This window comes from Malus sylvestris, chromosome 12 (genome assembly GCF_916048215.2).
Source record: "Malus sylvestris chromosome 12, drMalSylv7.2, whole genome shotgun sequence".
NCBI classification, from domain to species: domain Eukaryota; kingdom Viridiplantae; phylum Streptophyta; class Magnoliopsida; order Rosales; family Rosaceae; genus Malus; species Malus sylvestris.
This window is the reverse complement of record NC_062271.1, coordinates 19,264,955-19,282,765: the sequence shown is the minus strand read 5'-3', so window position 1 is coordinate 19,282,765 and position 17,811 is coordinate 19,264,955. Positions and strand designations below refer to the sequence as shown.

The 17,811-nt window shown below is 35.6% G+C and overlaps 1 protein-coding gene across 3 annotated transcripts; it reads right to left on the bottom strand.

Annotated features, from left to right (window-relative positions):
- Positions 1–4,164: 4,164 nt before the first annotated feature.
- On the bottom strand, positions 4,165–16,055 carry LOC126593004 (WRKY transcription factor 44-like). Of its 3 annotated transcripts, none has more exons than XM_050258845.1 (7): positions 15,534–16,055; positions 15,276–15,359; positions 13,558–13,993; positions 13,347–13,478; positions 12,430–13,157; positions 5,269–5,427; positions 4,165–4,855 (listed from the first exon to the last, which is right to left on the bottom strand). In XM_050258845.1, exons 3-7 carry the CDS (start codon positions 13,774–13,776, stop codon positions 4,681–4,683), a joined length of 1,413 nt encoding a protein of 470 aa, XP_050114802.1. In that variant the 5' UTR covers positions 13,777–13,993; positions 15,276–15,359; positions 15,534–16,055; the 3' UTR covers positions 4,165–4,680. The 3 variants fall into 3 exon arrangements, with proteins under 3 accessions (XP_050114802.1, XP_050114801.1, XP_050114800.1); XM_050258844.1 differs by lacking the exon at positions 5,269–5,427 and adding an exon at positions 11,431–11,589 and having other exon boundaries at positions 15,534–16,051; XM_050258843.1 differs by lacking the exons at positions 4,165–4,855; positions 5,269–5,427 and adding exons at positions 10,283–11,016; positions 11,431–11,589 and having other exon boundaries at positions 15,534–16,045.
- Between the last annotated feature and the right edge of the window lie 1,756 nt (positions 16,056–17,811).

Genomic DNA, 17,811 nt, shown 5'->3' with positions numbered 1-17,811 from the left:
TTTCTTAGAGTCTCTTTCAAAGTTTTCCTAGGTCTTCCTCTACCCCTTCGGCCCTGAACCTCTGTCCCATAGTCGCATCTTCTAATCGGAGCGTCAGTAGGCCTTCTTTGCACATGTCCAAACCACCGTAACCGATTTTCTCTCATCTTTCCTTCAATTTCGGCTACTCCTACTTTACCCCGGATATCCTCATTCCTAATCTTATCCTTTCTCGTGTGCCCACACATCCAACGAAGCATCCTCATCTCCGCTACACCCATTTTGTGTACGTGTTGATGTTTCACCACCCAACATTCTGTGCCATACAGCATCGCCGGCCTTATTGTCGTCCTATAAAATTTTCCCTTGAGCTTCAGTGGCATACGGCGGTCACATAACACGCCGGATGCACTCTTCCACTTCATCCATCCAGCTTGTATTCTATGGTTGAGATCTCCATCTAATTCTCCGTTCTTTTGCAAGATAGATCCCAGGTAACGAAAACGGTCGCTCTTTGGTATTTCTTGATCTCCGATCCTCACCCCTAACTCGTTTTGGCCTCCATTTGCACTGAACTTGCACTCCATATATTCTGTCTTTGATCGGCTTAGGCGAAGACCTTTAGATTCCAACACTTCTCTCCAAAGGTTAAGTTTTGCATTTACCCCTTCCTGAGTTTCATCTATCAACACTATATCGTCTGCGAAAAGCATACACCAAGGAATATCATCTTGAATATGTCCTGTTAACTCATCCATTACCAACGCAAAAAGGTAAGGACTTAAGGATGAGCCTTGATGTAATCCTACAGTTATGGGAAAGCTTTCGGTTTGTCCTTCATGAGTTCTTACGGCAGTCTTTGCTCCTTCATACATATCCTTTATAGCTTGGATATATGCTACTCGTACTCCTTTCTTCTCTAAAATCCTCCAAAGAATGTCTCTTGGGACCCTATCATACGCTTTTTCCAAATCTATAGAGACCATGTGTAAATCCTTTTTCCCATCTCTATATCTTTCCATCAATCTTCGTAAGAGATAGATTGCCTCCATGGTTGAGCGCCCTGGCATGAACCCGAATTGGTTGTCCGAAACCCGTGTCTCTTGCCTCAATCTATGCTCAATGACTCTCTCCCAGAGCTTCATTGTATGACTCATTAGCTTAATACCCCTATAGTTCATGCAATTTTGTACGTCGCCCTTATTCTTGTAGATAGGCACCAAAGTGCTCGTTCGCCACTCATTTGGCATCTTCTTCGTTTTCAAAATCCTATTGAAAAGGTCAGTGAGCCATGTTATACCTGTCTCTCCCAAAAGTTTCCACACTTCGATTGGTATATCGTCTGGGCCTATTGCTTTTTTAAGCTTCATCTTCTTCAAAGCTACAATCCTTTCTCGCGTACATGTATATGAAAAATTAAAGATCTTTGAAAATAAGAACTTTGATGTCTTCACAAATCATGAATCAAATATCGAGATAAACTATAACCACAAGATCAAAACTCTGATATCATATTAGACACATAACACATATATCGTGAATCAAATACTTCGATGATCTCTATAACTACAAAACTATGCGAGAAAGAAATAAGTTAACCACTAATCTTATTAGAATATATAGTCTTTATAAAATAGATTACATCTCTTTGCTCTTAGGGATTATTGACTTTATGGACCAAGTCACGCAAGAAGTTCCATATGTTATGGTGTGGTGTGTGGTGCTAATGCAAATATTGGTCTTCTCAATGAAATTATTTATGCCACAAATTCATAAACCTTTGACCATGGTCGGTCACCGTCCGGACTCCTCCCACAAATTATGGCTTCCCAGCCGCTTCTTTTAACTTTTTGAAGAGTTCAAAGAATAACTCTGATCCCATGTTCACTGCAGAATCATGTTAATAAGTCAAGCCTGCAACGTAAAAAAGGATAATACCTAACTTGTTGTCATGGAAGTAGGCGTTTCTGCATTTATGTTAATCACAGTTTAATATGCGGGCAAAAAAAAAATTTTATTTGCGGTTTCTTTATGAACTCTCTCTATATGATCAGACAATGATTTACAGGAACGAAAAAATGACCCTTCATGAAGTGACGGAATGACAAAAAAAAAAAGAGATTTTTACAATACTCAGGAGTATAGGATACTCCTAATGTTTTCACTGTTAGATGTTTATTTGGAAATACAAAAATTCAAATTTAAAAATTACAACACCTTGGATATCCCGTACTCCAAAATATCAAAAAAATTTAGAAGAAGAATGAATTGACAATTTAATATGAACCCATAACATACCAGCAAAGGCAAAGGATGCGTGAGTTACGGTTAGGACAACAGAAAACTTCCAAAGAGTGATTAAAATTAAGAAGTGGAAAAAATGACTCATGAAAAGTAGTGAGGTGGTCAAATGTCGGTTTGAATTCTACATTACAATATCCAAGATGGGCGATGGGCCAAATATCTAAAGCTTATTTTAGATCAATCAGAAAGCTTGAAGACTTGAAGTGTCACATTTCCTGTGGTTCAGTTGAAAAATCAATCTAACTATTTGTACACAAATTAGAGTTTGGTACAGTTTAAAAAAAACAAAAACAAAAAATTAGAGTTTGGTACGTGTTAAAAAAACTTTTGTTAACCATTTAATAACAATTATAATATTGTGGATAAAAATTTTGCACACGACTTATTTGACAAAAGTTTACTTACAAGAGAACAAATATCGTTAGTTTAATTGACGAACACTTTGAAAAAAGGGGGAGGGTGTCCGCCAAAGAGCCAATAATGCTCAAGTTAGAAAAGTAATAGAGAGAAAAATAAAAATTGAGAGATATCTGAGTAGTAAGTGGCAGTTACAATTTCCTCTTTTTGAGTTGAATATTTATAGGAAAAACCCAAGTAGGCAGCTACGAAGGGAAATTGTAGAGCATACTAAGCATTCCTTGATATGTAGGTCAGTCTTTGCATTCCTGCTAGCTAACAATTCTGAAGGTCCCTGTCGATAAGAGCACAAATGCGCATGACACCCAAAGGAAGACTTCGAAGAGTCAGTGCCCTTACACCATTGACTATGTATGGCCCACTAACAGTACGTATTATTGGCACTCCAGAGAGCCCATAATGTACGTCATGGGCAACATGCTCATGTAACTCATTCACATGAGATGTCTCGGACAAGGAAAGTTGTTCTATGGATCTAGCTTTCAACAGCGTAGAACACATTATGAGATGTTGAAGGGGGTTGATTGCTTCCCAAAGAGTCCATGGTTCATTAGTGGCATAAAATCTCATTACTTTATAGTAGACTACGTCTTATTTCTTTAGAGTAATTTTATGGTCTACTTATAACATTATAGGAAAAATTGTCATATTGAGCATATTGTCCACGTGTCATTCTTCTATTAGATTTGATTAATTTATATCTCCACAAATATATGTGAGAAACACTTCAAAATTGAATTGTACAGGAAATATCATTTCTTATCAAGGGTTAATATTTAGTGCAATAACAGTTGGATTCTGAGTTCTTTCTTCATCAAAATGGTGTTTTTTTTAAGTATTTTGATTATGGAAAGGAGTTTTGAGGAGTCTCTTTTCTTTTATGCTTTTAAATGAGTCACTTGTGTGTATTCGGCAAAGTGTAGATTGACAATCAAGGAGGTTTAACTCAGGAGCCAAGTAGTGTTCACTACTAAGGAGTAAGAATAGCGATTCTTGACGTCCTAAATCTATCCATTTGCACCTACTTTCCTTATTGTTATGCTTTGATGCTCCTTTATTTGCTCAATTATCGAAGCACCAAATAAAATGGAGTGCAAATTGATGAAATGAGAGGGTGAAAATCGTTACCTTATTACTGATAAAAAATGGAGTCCCTAAGTACTATTGGCCTAATTTCTGTTTGAGAGGTGATCTACGATTCTACAAGATAATCCAAGTTCATATCGTAAAGTTAATAGCTTTGGATGATATGAAACTGAAGGCCCACTTGGTATCCTACAAAAAAAATTTCAACTTTTTTAAAAAAAATATTTCTTAAGAACATTCTTGAGAACAATTTTTAAGAACACTTCAAAACTTGTCTAGTATAAATTCAAAATTATTTGAAGTATTCACAATTAAAAAGGAAAAAACGGCAACCATCAACTCCTTGGTTAGCTAAGAGAGGTAAGAGAGAGAAGATAGTGGATCGGAAGAGAGAATGGATTTGGATTCGCAAAGGATTTGCAGCTAAAGTGATTAGAAACATTCACTCGGACACCAAGGTTCGAGTTCAATCCCCCGTCCCCAATATTGCTTAAAAGTATCCAAATTTTCAAAGCTATGGTTTACAACATAATCTAATAACAAATATAACACACAAGTATTACCCACCGGGAATTGAATGATCCTTAAACTGTATTCTCTATCATCCTTGTGCTTATTGGGAGGAGTATTATCAAGTCATCAACCTAATCACTGCCATTAACATTTCTAACAAAGTATTATGTCTCCTAATCCATCAAGCAGCCATCAAAGAGATTCCCAAGTGAAATTATTAGCATTGCAGAGCAGACCATCCAAGGTGGGAATCAGAATCACTGCAGCAAATTATTTTCGGTGTCTGATTTTTATCCCCGAGCCCGTCTGACATTTCTGTCAGACAAAACATGAGGTTGAAACAGTTTGATGCCGAAGTTTGAGTTCGATGTTATCACTCATTCATGGCTTTTGTTTAGTTGTATCCTTATCGGATGCTCCTGTGTGTGCGTTCCTCAGTGGTATGTCGTGGTTGTGCTTTCCCTCGTACGTTGTGATGAAAGCTTTGGGATCATCCGATACTCTTTCGACATGCTTACGCACATTGCATTTGAGACTGGTACATCTGTAGTAACTTCTGCAAGATCGAAAAAGTTATGGAGTAAGCACCAGCTAGCCACAAAGAACCTTGTGTCCCATTGCAGATGTCATGAATGCAAACAGCAGTTGATGAACAACGTAATCAACTGAATCTTAACACAATCCATAGAGGTTGGTTATATATTTGATTAGGACCTCATTCTAAAAAGTAATGTCTTGAGTTAGGAATACAGGATTATTCGCTACCAATTTTTTTTAATCAACAAAAATGGGGGATTCAGATTTGAAACCACATCCGACAACACGAAAAAAATCACAAGACCAAGAGCTTGAGGTAGACATATGAGACAGGTGAGCGCATATGCAAGAGGAATATTAGTCAATTGCTCTAAGAGGTGTGGATACATTTACTAAAAAAAGAAGGAAGAAGAGTTTTTCATTCTTTCTGACCTGGGATATGGATTCCCCTTAACAACCTTCTGCCCGTACTTCCTCCAGCGGAAGCCATCACCCGTCATATCAGATTCAACTGAACTTTGCACCACAACACGGGGATCTTGGATACCTTCCCCTGATATCCCTGCTTCATTGGATTGATTCTCACTTTTTCTGAAGGAAAATCATATCTAAACATAGTCAATAACATTAACCTTGAACAGAGAGTGTTATGATAGAAATGCTCATCAAGAATCAAGATATTTTGATCGCATTTTAATCCAAACGGTTAAGGTCAACCACGGAGAAGGGTAGAGGCAAGAAAATGGATACAAACGGTTTTGCTATCTTACGTCTATCTTGCAAAAGAACGGAGAATTGGATGAAGACTTAAGCCATAGAATACAAGCTGGATGGATGAACTGAAAGAGTGCATCGAGTGTGTTGTGTAGCCGTTGTATGCCACTAAAGCTTAAGGGAAAATTTTATAGGACAGCAATAAGGCCAGTAATGTTTTATGGCATGGAATGTTGGACGGTCAAGCATCAATACGTACACAAAATGAATGCAGAGGAGATAAAAATGCTTCGTTGAATGTGTGGGCACACAAGAAAGGATAAGATTAGAAACGAGAATATCCGGGGTAAAGTAGGAGTAGCCGATATTGAAGATAACATGAGAGAAAATCGATTAAGGTGGTTTGAATGTGAAATGAAGACCGACAAACATTCCGGTTAAAATATGCGATTACGAGACTAAGGCTCAGGGCCAAAAGGGTAGAGGAAAACTTACGAAGACTTGAAAAGATATTCTAAAAAAAATGACTTGGAGTATTTAGATCTAACAGAAGACTTTCTGTGTTACGTGTGTGGAAACTTTATGTGGAGTTTATTTAACTTTTCCTTTCAATTTTTAGTCACAGTCAAAAGATCACAGCTGGTCACAAATGGCTAATTTAGGACCCTCCATTTGGTACACACTATGTATGATCAATATAAAATCTATAGAATTGCATTTTGTTAATGTGACTTTGATTTGATGGTGTTGGTCACGTTCGTTTAGATTATATAAATTCCTTGTTTGGGAACTTAGAAGTAAGCACATTTTCGATTCCACCAATTTTTTATTTTTTTTTATGCTTTTGTGGTATGAGATACATTTGAGAATCTAACACTAAATTTAAGTAAAGTAACATTATAATAACGGTTCTTTAATTTTAATCCTATCATAGTAATGGTTTCTGAACTAAAAATTCATGATCATTGATCTCTTAACTCAACAAAACATGCAGTTATAGTCTTTTTCGTCAACTCCTTTAGAATTTCATTAAATTGAGTCATGTTGGAAGGACCATTTCTACAATTAGGTTAAAATCGAGGGACCATTGCTTTAATTGAGTTAAAGTTGAAGGACCATTTTTCTAATCGGGTTAAAGTTGGGAGACCAAAACGAAAATAATTATAACGACACATTTTAATGAGTTAAGAGATCAATACTCACAGATTTTTAATTGAAAGATCATTTCTTAAATTTTGATAAAGTTAAGTGAACATTTCCACAATAGTAAAAGATTTGACCAACAGTATTGTTTTCATCATAGAAAACACAAAGAATGTATATCACTTTATATGTGGCTTCCATTGATGAGGTGGTCTTTGATTTATGTGATCTTTTCCTCAATGTTCAAGGGTTTAACTTTAATATATCCAAAGTATTCCTATAAATTATAGAAAAAAAATACCTTCTTTTCAAAAACTTTGACAAAGAATCAACTTTCTCCTTCTTTTTGTCATTGAAGGAGAGAAATAGTAATAAACGAATAAACGAACATATTATAGATATAGGTTTGAATTTAGTCAAGTTGGATATAATAATTCAATTAGTCAAGTAAATTTGGTTTAAACAGTTTCTGCAACAGTTTGAATCTTTTGTCCCGTGATGAGATAATTTAATGTACAATAACACATATAAAAAATAAAAAAATAAAAAAAATCATACTATGACGTAGGATAAGTACTAGAGTCGGGAAATCATAATAATGTGGTTCAAATTAACTTTTAACGAGAATCAAATTTAAGACCTCTCAATTACAAGTAAAGAAGAATACAACTAGACCGTAATACTAAGTAGCTAGTAAAGAATACCTTTATGCTTATATATAGTTAGATAGCCGAACTCCAAAATTTAAATTGGAATGATAGGTCAACAACGTATATAAAGCTAAAATCATTTCTCTCGTGTATGTATATGAAAAATCAAAGATCTCTGAAAATAGGACCTTTGATGTCATGCTAAACAACCACTAATCTCAAAAAACTTCACAAATCATGAATCAAATATCAAGATGAGCTATAACCACAAGATCAAAACTTTGATATCATATTAGACAATTACGAAACTCAAAAAACAGAACACATATACCATGAATCAAATACTTCTATGATCTCTATAACTACAAAACCATGCGAGAAAGAAATAAGTTAACCACTCATCTTATTAGAATATATAGTCTTTATAAATTAGATTATATCTCTTTGTTCTTGGAGACTATTGACTTTATTGACCAAGTCACGCAAGAAGTTCCATATGGCATCGTGTGGTGTGTAGTGCTAATGCAAATATTGGTCTTCTCAACGAAGTTATTTATGCCACAAATTCATAAACCTTTGACCTTGGTCGGTCACCGTCCGGACTCCTCCGACAAATTATGGCTTCGCAGTCGCTTCTCATAACTTTTTGAAGAGTACAAAGAATACCTCTGATCCCATGTTCACTGCAGAATCATGTTAATAAGTCAAGCCTGCAATGTAAAAAAGGATAATACCTAACTTGTTGTCATGGAAGTAGGTGTTTCTGCATTCATGTTAATCATAGTTTAATATGCGAGCAAAAAAAATTTCTATTTGCGGTTTCTTTATGAACTCTCTCTATATGGCAGACAATGATTTACAAGAATGAAAAAATGACTCTTCATGAAGTGACGGAATTATCAAACAAAATTGAGATTTTTCACAGTACTCTGGAGTATGGGATACTCCTAATGTTTTCGCTGTTAGATGTTTATTTGGAAATACAAAAATTTAAATTTAAAAATTACAACACCTCGGATATTCCATACTCCAAAACATGAAAGAATTTTAGAAGAAGAATGAATTGACAATTTAATATGAACCCATAACATACCAGCAAAGGCAGAGGATGCGTGAGTTACGGTTAGGACAACAGAAAACTTCCAAAGAGTGATTAAAATTAAGAAGTGGAAAAGATGACACATGAAAAGTAATGAGGTGGTCAAATGTCGGTTTGAATTCTACATTACAATATCCAAGATGGGCGATGGGCCAAATATCTAAGCTTATTTTAGATCTATCAGCAAGCTTGAAGACTTGAAGTGTCACATTTCCTGCGGTTCAGTTGAAAAATCAATTTAACTATTTGTACACATATTAGAGTTTGGTACGTGTTAAAAAAAACTTTTGTTAACCATTTATAACAATTATAATATTGTGGATAAAATTTCTATACATGACTAATTTGATAAAGTTTACTTACAAGAGAACAAATATAGTTAGCTTAATTGATGAACACTTTGAAAAAAGGGAGAGGGTGTCTGCCAAAGAGCCTATAGTGCTCAAGTCAGAAAAGTAATAGAGAGAAAAATAAAACTTGAGGGATATATGAGTAGTAAGTGGCAGTTACCGTTTTGTCTTTTTGACTTGACTATTTATAAGAAAAACCCTAACAGGCAGCTGCAAAGGGAAACTGCAGAGCATACTAAGCATTCCTTGATATGTAGGCCAGTCTCTGCATTCCTGCTAGCTAATAATTCTAAAGGTCCCTGTCGGTAAGAGCACAAATGCGCATGACACCCAAAGGAAGACTTTGAAGAGTTGGTGCCCTGACACCATTAACTGTGTATTGCCCACTAACAGTACGTATTGTCCAGAGAGCCCATAATGTATGTCATGGGCGACATGCTCGTGTAACTCATTCACATGAGATGTCTCAGACAAGGAAAGTTGTTCTATGGATCTAGCTTTCAACAACATAGAACACATTATGAGATGTTGAAGGGGGTTGTTGCTCCTAGAGAGCCCATGGTTCGTTAGTGGCATAAAATATCATTACTTTAGAGTAGATTACGTCTTATTTCTTTAGAGTAATTTTATGGTCTACTCATAACGTTAAGGAAAAAATTGTCATATTGAGCATATTGTCCACGTGTCATTCTTCTATTGGATTTGGTTAATTTATATCTCCACAAATATAAATTAGAAACACTTCAAAATTGAATTGTACAGGAAAGGTCATTAGTTCAATAACAGTTGGATTCTGAGTTCTTTCTTCATCAAAATGGTGTTTTTTTAAGTATTTTGTTTATGGAAATGAGTTTGAGGAGTCTCTTTGCTTTTATGCTTTTAAATGAGTCACTTATGTGTATTCGGCAAAGTGTAGATTGTTGACGTTCTTGACGTTCTAAATCTGTCCATTTGCACCTACTCTCCTTATTTTTATGCTTTGATGCTCCTTTATTTGCTCAATTATCGAAGCACAAAATAAAATGGAGTGCAAATTGATGAAATGAGAGGGCGAAAATCGTTACTTTACTACTGATAGAAAATGGAGTCCTTAAGTACTATTGGCCTAATTTATATTTGACACATGATCTATGATTTTACAAGATACAATTCTACAAGATTATCCAAGTTCATATTAATAGCTTTGGATAATATGAAACTTAAGGCCCGCTAGGTATCCTACAAAAAAAAATTCAACTTTTTTTTTTTAAAAATATTTCTTAAGAACATTCTTGAGAAATTTTTTTAATAACACTTCAAAACTTGTCTAGTATAAATTCAAAATTATTTTAGGCATTCACAATTAAAAAGGAAAAAAGGGCAACCATCAACTCCTTGGTGAGCTGACAGAGGTAAGAGAGAGAAGATAGTGGATCAGAAGAGAGAATGGATTTGGATTCGCAAAGGATTTGCAGCTCAAGTAATTAGAAAGATTCACTCGGACACCAAGGTTCGAGTTCAATCCCCCGTCCCCAATATCGCTTAAAAGTATCCAAAATTTCAAAGCTATAGTTTACAACATAATCTAATAACAAATATAAAACACAAGTATTACCCACTGGGAATTGAATGATCCTTAAAACTTTATTCTCTATCATCCTTGTGCTTATTGGGAGGAGTATTATCAAGTCATCAACCTAATCACTGCCATTAACATTTCTAACAAAGTTTTGTTATGTGAAATTTCCCAGTGGATTACAATTAATAGAAAAGAAAAAAAAATGTAATACTCTGATGTGCTAATTGAAGGAAGCAGCAACAGGAGGGAAAATTAGCAAAAATATTTTCACCATTTTATGTCTCCAAATCCATCAAGCAGCCATCAAAGAGATTCCCAAGTGAAATTATTAGCATTGCAGAGCAGACCATCCAAGGTGGGAATCAGAATCACTGCAGCAAATTATTTTCGGTGTCTGATTTTTTCTCCGAGCTCGTCTGACATTTCTGTCAGACAAAACATGAGGTTGAAACAGTTTGATGCCGAAGTTTGAGTTTGATGTTATCACTCATTTATGGCTTTTCTTTGGTTGTATCCTTTTCGGATGCTCCTGTGTTCGCGTTCCTCAGTGGCATGTCGTGGTTGTGCTTTCCCTCGTACGTTGTGATGAAAGCTTTGGGATCATCCGAGACTCTTTCGACATGCTTACGCACATTGCATTTGAGACTGGTACATCTGTAGTAACTTCTGCAAGATCGAAAAAGTTATGGAGTAAGCACCAGCTAGCCACAAAGAACCTTGTGTCCCATTGCAGATGTCATGAATGCAAACAGCAGTTGATGAACAACGTAATCAACTGAATCTTAACACAATTCATAGAGGTTGGTTATATATTTGATTAGGACCTCGTTCTAAAAAGTAATGTCTTGAGTTCGGAATGGATAATTCGCTACCTATTTTTTTTAATCAACAAAAATGGGGGATTCAGATTTGAAACCTCATCCGACAACACGAAAAAAAAATCACTACACCAAGAGCTTGAGGTAGACATATGAGACAGGTGAGTGCGTATGCAAGAGGAATATTAGCCAATTGCTCTAAGAGGTGTGGATACATTTACTAAAAAAAGAAATTTAAGAAGAGTTTTTCATTCTTTCTAACCTGGGATATGGATTCCCCTTAACAACCTTCTGCCCGTACTTCCTCCAGCGGAAGCCATCACCCGTCATATCAGATTCAACTGAACTTTGCACCACAACACGGGGATCTTGGACACCTTCCCCTGATATCCCTGCTTCATTGGATTGATTCTCACTTTTTCTGAAGGAAAATCATAGTTAAACATAGTCAATAACATTAACCTTGAACAGAGAGTATTATGATAGAAATGCTCATCAAGAATCAAGATATTTTTATCGCATTTTGATCCAAACGGTCAAGGTCAACCACGGAGAAGGGAAGAGGCAAGAAAATGGATACAAACGGTTTCGCTATCTTAGATCTATCTTGCAAAAGAACTGAGAATTTGATGAAGACCTAAACCATAGAATACAAACTGGATGGATGAAGTGGAAGAGTGCATCGGGTGTGTTGTGTGCCCATTGTATGCCACTAAAGCTTAAGGGAAAATTTTATAGGACGGTAATAAGGCCAGCAATGTTTTATGGCATGGAATGTTGGACGGTCAAGCATCAACATGTACACAAAATGAATGTAGTGGAGATGAGAATACTTCGTTGGATGTGTGGGCACACGAGAAAGGATAAGATTAGGAACGAGGATATCCGAGGTAAAGTAGGATTAGCTGATATTGAAGATAAGATGAGAGAAAATCAGTTAAGGTGGTTTGGATGTGAAATGAAGACCTACAGACGTTCCGGTTAAAAGATACGATTACGAAACTAAGGCAGGGCCAAAAGAGTAGAGGAAAACCTACGAAGACTTGAAAAGAGACTCTAAGAAAAGACTTGGAGTACTTAGATCTAAGAGAAGACTTGGCACAAAACCAAGCGCAGTGGCGTTCTAGGATTCATACAGCCGACCCCACTTTGTGGGATAGGACTTTGTTGTTGTAGTATAGTGCACCACATTTTCAAACTAAAGCTTGAATAGCTAATCCAAATTATAGGATTCTGATTTTCGTTTAATGATACATCTTACCTTCTTTTACTTCTAGGCTCACAATCCTCTGCTTCAAGCCCCTTGCTTCCTTCCTCGCATTCTCCACTAAGACCACAAGAATTATCAGGAGTTGCACCACCACCATTTATTCCTCCACTTGCTAGGGGATCATAAGGTAGTAGAGCTTTGCTTTGGTAAAAATGCACCGGCAGTCCAACTTCATTCTGATCTTCTAATCTAACTTCCGAACCTTCAATTCTTTCATTATGATGACTATTACATAACCTGTTGTTGGTATCTTGACCAGTTCCATCAGAGGCTACACCTAACCCTTGCGTTCCTGATGAGCTACGCTTTGGAGGTTGAGGCTTCGAATGGTTGTGTTCACCCTTGTAGACAATCTCAGCAATCTGTCCATCCAGAGATCGTTCTACCTTCTTTTTCACAGGACAATTTGGATGCGTGCATTTATAGTAACTTCGGGGGTACTCGCTTCCCTTGACTTGCTTCTGTCCATATTTTCTCCAATTATACCCATCATAAGAAGGCCTATCAGTATTGGCTGTGGATGGTACAATTTTTGGATCCTCTTCCATGTTTTGTGAGGCTATTTTCGGAGGCTCTGTTGTCTGATTTGTCTCGGCACATGATGGATTATTATGGCGCAGAATTACACTTTGAGATCTAAAGCTTTTATCTTGATTTGGACGTAGAACATCCGCATTAACTGATGATCGTGTAGATTGGTGGCAGGTATTGAAGTTTCCCTGGTAAGAATGAACAAAAAGGAATTTTAGTTTCAAAATTCGAGTTCAAAAGTTTCACCACATTTTCGGAAGCCCATGTCTTTACACGTTTATTCAGTATTCCAAAGATAGTACTGAGGAAACACATACATGTAACTAGAAAAAGAAATGTTCGATTAAATTGCAAACACACAATATCTAGCTACTGACCATATTTGCCAAGACAGAAACGGTTGCCCTTGAAACAACTTTCGCCAATGGTTTATATACCACAGTTGATCTGCTATCTGGTTTCGAAACCTTTCCCGATGAATGTCTATGTGCTGCACCAGAGATATCCACCTGAAATGTTTTCACACAAACAGTCAGAGCTAAAGAACTTTTCCAAAGAAACAATCATTTTTAGTAGAATTAAGATCACCTGGGAAGAAACTAATCCATCGACAGCATGATTCACCAATGGCTTGAACCTCACGGTCTTTGGTCTGATGGCAGGAACAGCAGTTTCAGAAGATACATTAGAGGGAGAGGCATCAATAGCTCCTGCAAGAAGCTCTGTGAAGGACCTAAAGGTGGAACATGTAGGCCTTGAAGCAACTGGTTTAGCTATAACTACACGCTCTGCTTCCTTAATATCCATTTTTTCCAATGATTATGTTATGTTCCAACTAGATATTTTTTATGTGAGACGTACTAGCATGAGCTAAACGAAAACAAGGAAGCCCCATCATCTTATGCCTGGAATACTCTATATCTTTCTCCCGAAGGCAATAGAAAGAATAGTAATTAACCGACACTTGAAGAGCTGCTACTGCCCATGTTGGCACAAGATGTGCAAAGTTCAATCAACTTCAAACCTGCATGAGACCGGGATTATATAGAAATACTAAGATAAATAACAAAGTAACAACACGAAGAGTGAAAGGAGTTTTCAGGAGTATATCATTCTACTAAATCACAGACATTGAAAGTTAAAACCTTGGCTTAATGCATTTATTATCAAGCAAGACAGAGCATTTGGGATTTGGGAAATAATTGCAGAAGAATCCCTGTACTCTCAGATTCTCCATTTCAATGTAATGCATGATTTGAGTAGGAAAGGGAAGCATACAGATTTCAATTTTCCTAACAAATGTGTTCATTAACTGACCGGGATTAGGAATTCTTTCCATCAACGTAGTGATATAACCGACCAGGGTTGCACACTGAAGTCGAGGAACAACCGTACAATCTAGTCCACTTATAACTTATCAAAAACAGATTATGCGCTAACAAACAACCTGCTAGAACACGAAAGCATTCAGATCATAGAAAAAAACAAACAGCGAAGACGGAACACTGACTAGAATTGGCAATACCGAATACAGCTCCTGAATACTGGGGTCTCTGACATGTCATTTTCATGTTTTCTATGGCCACGGTTGAAAACATAATGTATTTGATTTCGTAAAAATCGTTGTTTGAAACTGTTTTTTCACTATCCATGAAACAGTTTATCAAAAGATAAGCATATTATCCAAGTTCGCATCTTCCTCTTCGAACTAACAAGATCGGTAATATCTCAACTAACCACTTGATTTTATATACGAAATCTCTCGAACTCGACATTAAAACTTGAAGCAATTATAATCCTCTCTCTTCAAAGATCGTATATTGAACCACACATATCAAACCATGACATGTACATATCAAACCATGACATGTTCAGTACCCTACTGTGACAAGGGCAACCATATGTGGACAAGATTGTAATCTTACTGTCCTAATCATAGAACTTTTCCACAAATCAGAAATAATTTCTTTCTTTCTTTCCAAGAGAAAGTTGAATGAATTAAAAACATCAAAACAAAAATAAATCTAATAAATACATGCATCAAATTCTCCAAATTATCAATGAAATTGCAGAAACACAGAATCGAAAACCAACATATTTTCTTCCAACAAACATAAATAAATAAAAATAAGAAATTAATCACAATATAAAAAGTTTAAGTCAGAGATTTTGAAGAAAATAGATTAGCACAGACCTTCAGAGGTAAGGTATAAGTAAAATTGAAAAAATTAAGAACCAGTCAATAAATTCCAGAAACTCTAAGAACTAAAACACTTTGCAGAACAAAAACGGAAGTAGCAACTGACCTGAATGGCTTCAACTCACAAACCCAGAAATCTGTTGGGTCCACTGAATCTTAAACAAGCCAAGTTTATAACACTTGGCTCAGCCTGCATTGCACAACCACCAAATTTGTAAGAAAAGAAAAGAAAACAAAACAAATAAAAATTTCAGCTCCAAAAATAGAAAAATTAAAAATATTTATTAAAAAAAAAGGTGAGCTCGAAAAATAGAAAAATTAAAAATATTTATAAAAAACGTGACGTAAAAACCAGAGCTTTTACCTTGGAGAATGGAGATCGAGATCGGGAGAGAGAGAGAGAAAGCAGAAACAGCTTATGAAAACAAAAATCAGGATAAATCCTGCAAAACGAGTATAGGGTTTGTCTTTTTAGAAGCCAAGTACGTACTGCTGCTGCATATGCACCAAAACGCAGCGTTTTCAGTGGTCCTGGTCTTCCCAAGAGTTTTTTGAGCAGTGGTATGGAGAAAGAAGGAGAGAGAGACTTCTGCAACAAAATTCCACCACTTTGACACGAAAAATGAAAAATGAGGAATAACCCAATAGTTTTTTCACCTATTTTTTAATATTTCTGTAATAAAGTTTGAGTCTTTGGGTGTCAAAATCTGGTATTTAGCAAATGCAAAAATGGGTACTGTGAACAAAAATGAAAACTGAAAATTGGATTTTTTTTTTTCTAATTTATTTGTTTTATTTTTGTAGGACTCAAAAATATGAGTGAGGGAGCATTGTTGTTGTTGGGTTGAAGAAGAAGCCCTAGAGGGAGGTACGTCCAACTAACCGTCTCTCTTTCTCTTTGACTCTCTGATACCTTCATATATGTATAGTATAGTATAGGTTTTTTTTTTTTTGTTGGGGGGGGGGGGGGGGGGGACCTGTAATGATATCGAAATTACAATGCACTTGGAGCCCACTGTGATAATCTAATGCTGTCAGCTACTTGGGAAACTGTCATGTACTATGACACGTGGCAATGTTGGATTTGCTGGGTTCCTATTAAAGTTTGGGGTCCTATATGGTGCTACTGATTAGTGAGTCAAAAAGACATGATTAGCCATGGATGTTGAATATGGATGAGGGGAAATGGTAGGATGAAAGGGTAATTTTGAAAGATTTGTTCTGATTACAACCTCTTTATTGTTTAGGCATCAACTAATACGAAATGCCACCTAAGTAAGATTAAAAAGGGGCTTAATTGTAGCAATAGTATATGAACTTTAATTTTAATTTAGTTTTAGTTCCTAAACTCTCATATGAATTTTTTTTAATCCTTTAACTTAACAATGTGTTGTACCATTGGTCTTTTTCACTAATGTTGTCTATTTTTCTTTAAATTTAGGAGTATATTAGGAACAATTTAAAATGAGAAATGAGAGAGAAAAAATATCTAAAACAATCAGTTTTTTTGTGTAAAAAAATTGAATACATAGGAATCTTTTTCTAGTTAAATATGTCATTTGTTAGGTTGTTTAAATCCAACTACAGTTCGATCTCTTATCAACTTTGAAATCACATTGCCTAATATTTACAAGTTGCTAAAGTTCAACCATTTTCATTTTGTATTTTATAGCATAAATTTCATTTGTTTTAAGTTTTAGATATTAATTTATAAATTTTCATTTTTTTTAGCTTCTTCTATTGTTTTTTGAAGTTTTAAGATGAAGTTCCTAATATACCCCTAGATTTAATGGGGAAAAAAGACGGCGTTAGTTAAAAGGATCGATGTCGCATCACATTGTGAAGTTCGAAGACAAAAGAAGCTAATTATGAGAATTAAGGGACTAAAATTAAATTAGGGTAAAATACAAGGATCACTGCTACAATTAAGCTTTAAAAATGAATTGATTAATTACCATGTTCTGTATTTCCCTATATTAAGATTATTCGACCCAAACATAAGGATTTTCTTCGGTGCTCAAGAGAACCAGTATTTTGGGTGTTTTAACTACTAAATTTTTGTATAAAAACACAAAACATCACAATCTAACAATTAAAACATCAAGAATACTGGATAAGAGCATCCAAGAATTTTTGCCCGACCATATATATGGAAAGTGGGAGATAGTTAGGTTTGGGTAGGAAAATCATAAGGGGAGAGTTAGGTGAGCCATAGATGGGTGTGACAAGTAGAGATATTTTAGAGTGGATCAGAAGACGTTGATCTCAAAAACATTATCCCTAAGGCCGTGGAACAGAGAAATCATGAATCAAAGACAAGGAAAGTTATGAATTTATTTTTATTTTTCAATTATTACATTATAAAATTTAATGTGGAAGTCTAAAATATCGATAATATTGACAAAATATCGAGGATTTTCGGTTTTTTCGAATCACGGATATTTCGGAACATACACAGAGGGGATTTGAACCCCTCCCATTTTACTCCTCCAACACCGTAACCACCATATATCGCTTATGTTTTAGTGATAATATGCTAAAATATTTATATTTATATGAGTGGCATGTTAACAATTACATGCAAAACTATTTTGGGGATTTATTATTTGATGAATACTCTTCACAATAAACTTACTCTACAT

Excerpts from the sequence above, each read along its gene's own strand:
- LOC126593004 (XM_050258845.1), bottom strand. The coding sequence starts at position 13,776 with ATGGATATTAAGGAAGCAGAGCGTGTAGTTATAGCTAAACCAGTTGCT. Across the intron at positions 13,158-13,346 it reads TTTCTGTCTTGGCAAATATG|GGAAACTTCAATACCTGCCA; the intron begins GTCAGTAGCTAG and ends CATTCTTACCAG. Across the intron at positions 5,428-12,429 it reads GAGCCTAGAAGTAAAAGAAG|AAAAAGTGAGAATCAATCCA; the intron begins GTAAGATGTATC and ends ATTTTCCTTCAG.